This window comes from Pezoporus wallicus, unplaced genomic scaffold, assembly GCF_028554395.1.
Source record: "Pezoporus wallicus isolate ANWC-B61680 ecotype Strahan unplaced genomic scaffold, APGP_CSIRO_Pwel_v1 scaffold_14062, whole genome shotgun sequence".
NCBI lineage: Eukaryota > Metazoa > Chordata > Aves > Psittaciformes > Psittacidae > Pezoporus > Pezoporus wallicus.
The window spans coordinates 141307-152919 of record NW_026640917.1 but is presented as its reverse complement, the minus strand read 5'-3'; the positions used below and the strand labels follow the sequence as shown (position 1 = coordinate 152919).

General features: G+C 48.1%; 1 protein-coding gene across 1 annotated transcript; it reads left to right on the top strand.

Moving 5' to 3' along the window:
• The first annotated feature begins 897 nt into the window (after positions 1-897).
• NFILZ (NFIL3 like basic leucine zipper) lies at positions 898-2693 on the top strand. The gene has a single exon (XM_057421196.1). The coding sequence runs from the start codon at positions 1797-1799 to the stop codon at positions 2691-2693; it is 897 nt and encodes a 298-aa protein (XP_057277179.1). The 5' UTR covers positions 898-1796.
• The last annotated feature ends 8920 nt before the right edge of the window (positions 2694-11613 follow it).

Below are 11613 nucleotides of genomic sequence, written 5' to 3'. Positions count from 1 at the left end.
TGAGCAAACCTGGATAGTGAATAGATGTAAATTTGTCTGTTTTGCAGATCTGCATTGTGCAGAGATCACAGATGATGACAACCTGCCAATGCTAAATCTATAAAAATAAATAGTTGATGTTTTATCTGCAAGCAGCAGATTATTTAATCCATTAATTTCTACAGAAGATTAGCATTTTTAGGCTCAGTGTTCACGTTTCTGGCTAAAAACTGAATAATGCTTGGGTTTGGGACGTTATGTTGATTTTATCGCCTCTGAGTTTGGGCAATTTTTCATTTGGGTGAGGGAGGACAACAACATTTTCAGCTGAAAATGTCAGCCAGACCTGCTCCCCCAGCCCTCTGACCAGCCCTGCCAGGAACCTTGGTGATGTCCCCGTGACTCAGAAAAGCATTTTCCAGTTATATAAACAGGTACTATTATTATTCTAGCTACATGGTGAGGTATGATTTCATTGCAGTCCTGGCAAAGTGGCATCTTGACCATTACTTGTGTGTTGGTCTTTGTGGGTCCCAACAGTCACATGGTCATGAAGCAAGGTCTGTGGGGCTTGAGACATGGCAAATACTGAAGCTTCAGTGCATGAGCTGCTAATCAAAGTGAAATAATTAGCCCTTCTATCATTGTTTAAGCTCAGCAAGCAAATAAGTAACACGCAGCCACTTGTTCATTCATCCCTCCTCACTGCTGCACAGTGGGATAAGGATGAGAATCTGAAAAAGAAAGGGTAAAATCCTATTGGTTGACATAAGAACAGTTAGTAATTGAAATAAAGTAAAATATAATTATAATATTAATAACAACAACAATATATCACTAATAATAATAAGGAATAAAAAAAGAGAGAATAAAACCCAAGAAAAATTTGAAGCACAGCTCAGTTGCTCACCACCCACCGACTGATACCCACCCCAACCCGAGCAGTGATCTGCCCCTTTCAGGTAACTCCCCCAGTTTCTATACTGGTCATGATGTGCTGTGGTATGGAATACCCCTTTGGCTAGTTCAGGTGTCCTGTCTCTGCTTCTTCCTGGCTTCTCGTGCCTCTCCTCACTGGCAGAGCATGAGATTGAGAAGTCCTTGATCAGGGTAAGTGCTACTGAGCACCAGCGAAACCATCGGTGTGTTACCAGCATTGCTCTCAGACTAAAGCCAAAACACAGCACTGTACCAGCTACTAGGAGGAAAATTAACCCAATCCCAGCCAAAACCAGGACACCACCTTTACTATTTTAGGGTAATCCTGTAGAGGTGGTGGTTTATCAGACCCAGTGCTGGCTGGTCCCTCTGGCCCAGCTTTTCGTAATTGTGCTTCAGTTGCTAATAAGATATATGACTGAGGTAAATCAGTTGCTCTCCCTGACTCTTCCCTATCTGTATAACAGGGGCAATGAGATTAGTGGGTGGCAAGTTCTATGTCAGAGCAATTTTCATTACCCTGATTGAAGTTAGTTAGCCAAAGTGCTTGTGATCATTCACCGAGTCAACAAAATACGTCCTTTTAACTTGGTCATACACATCTTTTGGGTACCCTGTGATGGACTTTGCAGACGCTGGTGAGGTGTGAATGCATCAATGTGCTGACAGCATTTTGAAAGCGTGCCTCCAAAATGAGAGCAATAGTCGAGGGAACCTGTCCTCGGGCTATGTGCGTGCATGGTGCTGTGCTCCGTGTTCCTGGTATGACTGCAACAGAGAGAAAACAATCGCATGGCTATATTAACTTTTCATTGGTATTAATTAATAGCACCTTTAGCGGTCACGGTTTTGTGTTCTGATTCTGGCAGAACCCGGCTATGTTCACGACCATGGAAAACCTGGCCCCGCTGAGCACCATCGGCGAGCTTGCGCTTCAGCAGAGCAAGGCCAAGCTCCTCCATGGCTGCGTGAGCGGTCCCTCCCGGCGCAAGCGGGAGTTCATGCCGGATGACAAGAAGGACACCATGTACTGGGAGAAGAGGCGCAAGAACAACGAGGCTGCCAAGCGCTCCCGGCAGAAGAGGCGCCTCAATGACTTTGCCATGGAGAGCCAGCTCGTTGCTCTCAGCGAGGAGAACTCCATCCTCAGGACAGAGCTGCTGTCCCTGAAGCTGCGTTTTGGGCTCATCAGCCCAGACACCAGCACCTACCAGAGTCACTCCCTCCAGGATTTCCTGGGAGTTTATTTCAGAGGGCACAGAGCAGCCTCCCCGCACCTCGAGGCAGAGCCCTTTGCTGGCGAGCCCTGCTTCTTCACAACGAAGAGCTTTGTGCCAAAGGTGCTGGAGCCAGCAGACCTTTCCTGCAAAACCTTTGGCCCATCCGGTAACATCCTTGGTTGTGACTCCAAGCCAGCTCCCATGGACACACCTGGCCTTCAGGAGCCTATGAGGCTTGATGCATCCTTCACATCCACAGTCTGCTCTCCATTCCCCAGTTACCACTGCCCAGACAAATATACCTTCCAGTTGCCTCTTTCAGGCAGCGCCTGCTTCTTGTGCCCGTCCCCCAGTCTAGCCGAGGTGAGCAAAGGAAGCAGCACCGCTGTCTCAGATGAAGATGATGAGCAACAAGTGCCCAAAACCTTTCCTCTACAGCCATGCCCTTCAGAAGATCACCTGAAGGGCCGAAGCTACACTGCCCTACCTCACAAGCTCCGTATTAAGAGCAAAGCCCTCAGCAGCTTGGAGGAGAGTGGCCTGGACTCCCACTGAGGTAGCAGAGGAATGGCCCACTGTGGGGCCAAGACCTTCCAAAGACATGAAGGGTTTGGAAGGAGGGTGTGGGAGGAAAATACCTTATGCTTCAAAAGAGGGAAGTAATTTTCTTTGCTTTGCATAAATGGTAGGGGAGTTTATAGGTCTGGGCTGCATCACTACAGCACAACTGGAGCTGGCCAAGATGTCCATCTTGCTGGGTGAGACCTGCCAGACCCTGCAGTTGTTGTGTAAGTATGACTTTCACACAGCTGCTCTGCTTACAAGCCAAGCTAAAGAGGCTAAGACAGCAGGAGTGGTACCCATGTAACACAACAACCGCTTGGGGTAGCAGCCATTTTAATTACGTATGCTTCATTGTCGCCTTCATCTTCACAAATGTGCTTGAAGTCTTAATTGCTTGATAGGAGAAACTATTGATGGAAACCATTAATCTCCATCTGTCCATGAGGGACATGGGGGCATGGTTTCACTTCTGTGAAAGAAGGAGGAGATACAGGAGTGTGCAATGACCAGGACAGGAAGGGAGATGTCTAACATGTTCTACAGGTGTGTCCCTTTACAGATATAAGGGGTATATGTATATGTTTTTATGGTTATAACTCTACCAGATGGGTTCCCTCCCGAGGCTTTACTCATGTCAGCTGGGCTGTGGGAAATGATCCCTCCTACCAAATTTGCACACTGAGATGTGTTGGGAAGCTTCAGCAAAGTGGGAACTTGCTTTCAGGCTGGGCAAGCTCTTACTTGGTTCACCCATGGTGCTTCTGCTCCATCCCCAAGCATTCAAGAAATGTCCATGCTAAGACATTTCTAGCATAATCTTCACATTGGTTTTAGCTATTTGTGGTGACAAGGGTTTCCATCTGTCTAAGGAGGCTGCTCTTTTCCAGATCTCCAGACTTTGATTTTATCTAATGTATTTGGGTTCATCTCCTTCCTCCTTTTAAAGCATTTTACACCCTTTTACCTAAGCACATGCTGCACATAGTGTATGTACTCATAGAATCATAGAATGGTTTGGGTTGGAAGGGACTTTGAGGATGATTTAGTTCCAAGCCCCTACCACAAAGTATCTGCTGGGATACTTGCCCTGTCCATCCTGCCTTTTGACTGCTTAGCCTTTGACAAAGCCTGCACTGCAGCCATGGTAAGTGTGTAGGAGGTGTGATACAGCTGGAGAACATCAACCCAGCCAACCACATAGCTCAGGGCTATGTAAGGCAGGAGGCATCTTGAGCTGTAGCTTCATTCATTGAGCTGAAAGCCAGTCGAGCCTCAGTGAGCAGTAGCCCCAATAAAGCTTATTTCATGCTGTTCCTCAGTCACCTCATTTTACAAGCCAAAGATAGTTTTCAGAGAGGTATTCCAGGTATAGCTGTAACTTCTTGTCCTCAGTGATCCTTTTGTGTTTTGTCCTTTTTCCTAAAGAAAGGAGGCTAATGTGGTTCTGATGTTTCTGTCTGGTAGCTCTAAACATTTTTTTTGGCATGTTGGACAAAACCAGCCTAATCTCAAAGAAAATAAGCAGCTACAAATTGCTCTCCTCTACCCCAATACATTTTCATGCATAGACTTGTAGAAAGCTGCATTTGCCTGCTCAGCCCTGCTGGAAACCAGAGATAACACTGGGAGTTCAAGCTCAGATCCCTCGGAGTCTCCTCTTTGCTGTTCTGCTGCTCACAGAACTACCCCGATCCTTTTTGTGTTGCACTATTCCCACTAGAATTTCATGTCCTGGACAGTAAGAGAATTGTCAAGAGTTGTTTTCTAGAAACTATTTTATGGCTAATAAAGAACTGCATCAGTAATAAAACTGTGTAAAATGACAAACCATAGTACCTGACATGGGATGTAATAATCTGTCAAACTGGTTTGGAAAAGAGGGCCCTGAATGTGAGTTGTACAATGGGTCATCTAAACTGTGGAGATGTATCCACATGTTGTGCCTAATAAAACTGTTTCTAGAAGCTGCAAAATGTGTTGTCTGTCTGTTGGGACTGATTCTGCACCTAACTTTCCTCCTCAGGGACAGCCAGAGTGATAAACGCATCCCGTGGAGACAAGTGCTGTTCAGCAGGAGCACAGTGAGCTGCGATGAAGGGCACAGGTTCAGCAGGCTGTGGGGAATGGATCTTTCCAATTCCTCTGTCCATAAATGTGCTTTTCTCCAGCTCAGCACCTTTTATACTGATAACCCTTAGGGATAAACCCTCCTGACTGTCCATCTCTTGTACTTTGCTACTGCGATCAGTGAAGAGAAGTGTGCAGATCTTCATGTTGGCAGCTGCTGAGGCCAGACTCCCTGGGCTGCAGCATGAGGTGGGCAGCTCTACTGTACTCACTGGCATGAAGGGAAACCAGAGTGCTGCAACCACTCTTCAGGTGTGAAACTTAATGCAGTGATGCTTTCAGATGAAAAGAAACCACAAGTGGTTCGATTTCCTGTCTTGTTCCCTCTGTCCTCTCTTCCCCTCAGAACTGGAAGGGACAGCCCATAGAAGAAGGCTGCTTACAAATTATTTCTCTAGAAGAAATTGCCTCCCCCCTGCTCCTGCCCTTCCCTGTCACTGCTGGACCAGCTTTTCTCACCACTGTGCATGTGCCTGCAGCCATTTCTGGATGCAGCAAGAGATGCGGGGTGCAGGCAGCAGCCTGGCTGTGGCAGCAGAGCTGGGGGTAGATCAGCTCACCATACTATGTAGGATGGGTTCAGTGATGGGTTTGGTGCTCAGAGTGAGGGGCGTAGCCCCCAGGACCTACTGTGAGATGACCCTGATGGGTTTAAATCTGCAGGTGACTTTCTGTGGGCATAGTTCGTCTGAAGATGAATAGGAAATGAGCAACGCTTCCTGTTTGTTGTTCATCTGCTGTGGCACAGACCAAAGGCCAAACCTGGAGCCGGTGTAAGCTGCCTGACCCTGCAGAGGGAGCGGAAGGGTGCATGAAAAGGTGTGAAGTCCACTCATGAGATGCTCTCTGGAAAGCAGCAAGCTGCATTCCCCCAGTGTCTCTTGTTCAAGGCCCTACATCCCTCCTCCTGCTCTTCTTGTTCTTGCTTTTGCAGCCAGGATGGAAAGTGATGGTGTGGACAGGAGTTGCTCTCCCTCAAGAAACCTCCCACCGGGCTCAGCACCAGCACTGCCTTGCCAATGGGTCTCTGCTGCAGCTGAGAAAAACCTTTCCAAGCAGGGAAGCAGCTTCTGTGTGTGCAGGAGCCCATAACAACGGGACAGCCATCTGCGTGTAACCCAGGTCGATGCTCGTGGCCAGCTCTCTGCTTGCATGAGGAGGTTCAGCTCTAGCCATCTCCCTGGCCCAGGAATGACAAGACGTGAGACTTACATCCAAGCCAAGTGTGTGTACAAATCACAGGGAAGTTTTGCTGTTTGCCAAATAACACCACTCCTGCCTCAAAGCCCCTGGCAGCGCAGGTATAGGGTGGTGGTGAGTGAGGACAGGGCAGCTCTCGGTGCAGCAGCACACGACAGCTCTGGGCTCTTGGTGGGGAGATGCAAGTGATTTTGGCAAGTGGGGAACAGATGGAGGAGAAAATATGAGTGAAAGGGAAGGGAGTGGAAAGGTTACATTTAAAGGTTAACACTTGCCCCAGGAGTGAAGAGGCAAATGTCTGTGCTCTTAAATAGCATTTGCTGATGAGGTTGTCTCACAGCTATTTGGTTTGTTTTTTTTCTTAAAAGACCAATTATGTCCCTTTTTTTCCACTGTACTTGTTCACACCCCTGTTGAGCAGAGAGTCTGATGAACATCATTATGAGATGTCAGACCATCATCACCTTCCTGGTGCGGTAGCATTAGTTCTCACCTCCTACGCTCACTTCATTTCTTTAATACAGCAAGAAAAACCAGCATGACATGAGAATGAGATTGCAGCAGAAAAAGACTTTCCACTAAATAACCACAGTGTTTTGCCTAACCTCAGAATCAAACTGTCCCGTTCTTCCTGGTCCCTTACTTTCCTGAAAAGACAGATGAGGGGATTTCTTGTCCTACTAAATCACACACACGGAGTCCTGGCACATTGCTGCGACTGAGGAGCGCAGGGCTCCAGCACCGAGCAGGTAGGGTTGACCTGTCCCTTTCAGGCCCTGAGCCCATGATGTGCCAGAGGCTGACTTGTTCATGTCATATTTGCTTTATATCACCAAAAAGGGCTCAGCCTGAGCTGCACCCATCCCTTGGGCACAAAGAAGCCATGTCCATCACTGCCTGATGAGGTTGTCCCCCAGTCGCAACCAGCGGATACCCTGGAGCTCAGCACCAGTCCTTCACATCTAGTGGACTGTGCCAATCTCCCAGGCACCCCCCAAAGTCACAGGTACCTTTACACATCTGCAAAACATCAGCCATTGACACGCACAGGCTGTGCCACCACACAGCACTGGGAGGCAGAAGGCAGATTTTAACACAGGAGCAGGGGTGAAAAGTGGCCATGGTCCGGGATGGCTCTGACAGTTGTTTAACTCACATCCTCACCAAAAGCCCCTGTGCAATCACTGCTGCCATGGAGTCTCTTTCCCAACACACAAGGCGATGAAAGGACCCATCCTCCTCCATGGGAAAAGTTGATGGGTGTCAGGAAGTACCTCTGGGAAGGTAAAAGGGTGACCAGAAGGTGTCTTATTAACCACAAAGCAACTTCTTCCCTGTTCGGTGGCTGCGCTCTGTGCTGGCAGGACCAAGGTGGTGGCAGTGATGGCCGAGCCCAGCTATCTGCAGGAGATACCATGGAGCAGGCAGAAAAGCTCCATCACCCTGATCTGCGCTGGGGGTGAGCAGGGAGAGAAAGATGCTGCTCCTCTGGCCTTTTGCTGAGAACAAAGGGAAGATGGGGGGATTTGCTGGGCTAAAACCACTGCAGATGTGACAGCTGTTTTGTGGGCTGCAACGATACCTGCTCAAGAGGGCTGTGCTCACCACAAAGTTAACCAGAGTCCTGCCCCTCTGTTAAGCCTTTAAGAGTAAAAGGTAAAGGCTGAAAGCAAGGTGTTTGATTTTTCAGCTGATACGAGGGATGCAGAATAGCAGCCCTGGGTTGTGCCTCACCCCCTTGTGTTTCCCCTTTCAGGTCACAGGAAACAAAGGTGCAGCTCTTTGCTCTGCAGGACACTGGACCATGGTTGCAGCTGCACTGGGCACATGGCACAGCCCCATACTTGAGTGCATCCTTGGGGAAGCAGCAGCCAGCAGCTGACCCAGGCCAGCGATGCTGCTGTTGGCTTGCTCCTCCCAGGCAGCCCAGCATCCGTAGCCTGGGTTTCTGGTGAGATATGAACTTTTCTCTGGAAAGTTTCAGGGGAAATGAAGTGGCCACTTTGAGTCAATTTGAGAGCCAAACACCCTTTGCTTGTCAGAGACCTGTGGGAAAGTGCCCTGCAAGATGCCTCCTGCATCCCTGCAGCACCCCTGTGGCATCCCTCCTGCAGCCCTCCCATGTTTCTGCACCATCCCTGCAGATTGCCTGCAGCATTCCTGTGGCATCCCTCCCGCATCCCTGCAGCATCCCATATTCTTCCCACATTCCTTCCACCTCATCCTGTGGGAACTTCAAGAGGTTGTGGGGATGGAGAAGTGACCACATGCACCTGGGGCCATGAGGGTGGCAGGGAGGCAGCAGAGCACAGATAGCACTGAGGACCAGGTGGTTTATTGCAGGGTTTCAGCATCACCTCCGAGCCCGTGCCCCAGGTTGGTGGTGGGGCTGTGACTCCACTGTGGAGGTAGTGCTCTGCTGGGGGTGTGGAAATGGTTGAGTTCTGCTGCTGATGCTGAGAACAGGAGGTTAAAGAGCTATCTGAATGTGTGCCCTTGTTGAATGGTGCCCATGCTGCACAGAGGGTTTTTTGATGACTGTTTCCAAAGCAGATGGAGCACTTTTCTCTCTATTAAAAGCCAAATAGATCAGGAATTGATGAGGTGAATGATGAGAAGCAGCTGAACCTTTTCTCACTGCAGCTCAGGCTTGTTTCCAGCACAAAATGTTTAAAGAGCTGAAAAGGAGACTGAAAAACCGTCTCTTACTAAGCAGCAATTGCCAAGGCAGTTCTGGGTAAGTCCACCTAGTCACATGCTGGGAAGAGAGATGGTTGGGAGCTGCCAGATGTCAGGATCCCTCACTGGTAGCAGTGGGGACTCTGGGCTGAGCTACATAGAGCAGTTAGGGTTGGAAAGGACTTTAAGATCATCAAGTTCCAGCATGAAGATGAGTACAAGGACAGAAATGCTGAGGAGCAGCCCGCGTGCATCTGCAGTGCAAGGGGAGAGGAGGGGCAATGGGAAGCCAAAGGTGGTGCTGGGAGGAAGCAACCGCAGATTGGGATGCTGAAGGCAGGCGTTGATGAAACTGGGCCCTGGGCAGATCCCTGAGGTCAAGCTGAGCCTCTTTGTCTTCTTGCTCTGCTGTTGCCCAGCCCCAGTCTCTGCCTCGGGCCAGAGTCTGAGCTGCCTGCGTCACTGCTGAGCTGGCTGGGTCCCAGCAGCTTTGCCAGGGCCCCTTTGGAAGCAGCAGCTCCATAGCAAACGTGGGCAGGTGTCCAACCATAACACACAACGCATTGCGACATCGCATACAGGATGCTGAGAGGCACTGTGGCATGTCAGAGCTCCTTCCTCTTGGAAAACAGCCCCACAAGGAGGCTCATGAGCACCAGCCATCCCCATACTGTTCTTTTGGTCATACAATGGCTGTTGCAGCCACGGCACACTGGGTGGCATGGAAACTTGGCTTTCACAAGTAGGTCTGAAAGCTTTTCATCTGGTGCTGCTGACATAATAATAGGTGCTTGAAAAAAACCTTGTTTGATTGAGCAACCAGATTTCTAATCCTCTGTGTAGGTAACTCCACTCTGCACTAAGGAACCTGACCTGGGTGACAATCTGGTCCAACCTGTCACTGAGGAGCTTTACTTTGAAAGCAAAATGCCGGTTTGATTGAGTGGAAACATTGCCTGCAGTGGAAGGATTAATGACTAATCATGTTTTTTTCATTAATTCTAACTCTAGTGCTTTCACTTTCAGCAGAAGTTTCATCTAATGATAGTATGAAACAATTACCTAGAGATCAGCACCATCTCCAGTGCTCTGAGACTGAGGGATGCAACAGGCATTCTCAGGCAAGTCTGTCTGGCTCAGGTAGTCTGGAGGGGCAGTAGAAGGTCCTCATCACTAACATCAGACACTGCACTATGGGTTAACAACCGAGGACCAGAAGTTCATAGATTTCAGTAAACATAGTTTTTGATTTGGGATGAAAAGCGTTGCCACAGGGGAAATACAAGCAGCTACAGCTTCACGGCAATGACTGGCATTTATTCACTTGGAATCAGTATCAGTCTCAAAAGACAGAGGTGACTGTATCACTCAGATTTAACAACATGTCTTTACGTAATCTCTTGACATAATTTTAAATGTATGAAATCATAGAATCATGGAATGGTTTGGGTTGGAAGGGACCTTAAAACTCATCCAGTTCCAACTCCCTGCCATGGGTAGAGACACCTTCCACTAGAGGAGGTTGCTCCAAGCCCCATCCAACCTGGCCTTGGTTTACAACATTTACATTTAAAAAGATAAATTGGAGAAAAGCTGAAATCTAGGTGAAGCCTTTAAGTTTACAAAATAAATCCCCCCCCCAAATCTATGAAGTAGTCTGATTTTTAAGCCTTTTTTAGAAGGCTGACATCAGTGAAGGGCCCTGCAAACTGCAGTTCCTGGTAGTATTTATTTTCTGTTGGTTGTGTAATATTTGTATGAAGTACTGCAATGCTTTAAAGAAATGTTTTCCTCAACTTCTGCATTGTTGGCAGTTTCCCATAGTAAGAAAATAGTTGTGGTTATAGTGCAAGAATTGCCTCAAGAGAAAATGCTAAACATAATTTATTAAAGAAACATTTTTCTAGTACTTATAAATATTTTTCCTTCATCAATGGACAAGCAGGTCTGTGAGGACAGACCGACTGTCATGTCAATGCACTTTTCTTGTGCTCAGATGTGGGAAGTACACGCCGTACATGCCTTGTTGAACCTGGTAGAGATGTGACTTTCTTCTTAGGCAAAAGACAATCTGGTGGGAAAAGAACAATGTTAATGGTAAAACGCGAGTCTGAAGCTTGCCCTTCATGAGATGCCCCCAGACCACGTTGCCAGGTGGTGATGGAGGGACTCTATGACTAAGACACTTGTCTGAAGCTGCCTAGGCAAACACTAGCACAACCCTCAGTTTTGAATCCGAGTTTTTTCCTCTCCTAAATCTTGCTGTCATTTTTAATCCTGAACCTCTAAGGGCAGTAATCCATGTCCTGTGTAGGGTTAGCTGTTCTCTCCTAGCTGTTGCAAAGCAAACAAAGCTACTGTTGAAATGGTGCTATTAAGATGCTGCTCCCCACCAAATCAACACTAGAGATCAGAAGAGGATCTGCCCTGCAGCTGGAGCACGGCCCCACGAGGCTGCTACAGTCTGTATGTTAAGAGCACTGAATACAAAATTCAGGCTGTGATCCCTGCAGGTTACTAAAACCATTGTCTACGCTCCCTCACCTCTAACCAGATCATTCTTCAGACAGTTGAATAGGGAAGAGGTTTAAGAAATGCAGGAGATCCCCTAATTCAACCTGCTTGTCATCTTGCTGTTGGCCTTAACTTTGAGTATATATTTTTCTCTCGTCATAGGGATCCACTGCTTCCCTTCTAGAAATCTACTTAGCTGACTATAAATACCCTTCCTCATCCTCCTGTGCACAAGTCCTTGAAAGAGCTGGCAGGAACGGAAGGAGGATTTGGCATGCCATTTGCTGTTACTGAGCACGTCAGGTACTGCTTCCAATTGGGCTTCCTGTGGATGTGTCTGAACGTCCCTCCTGCAACTCCCCAGGTGGCTGGGCACTGCCAGAGCCGTTAG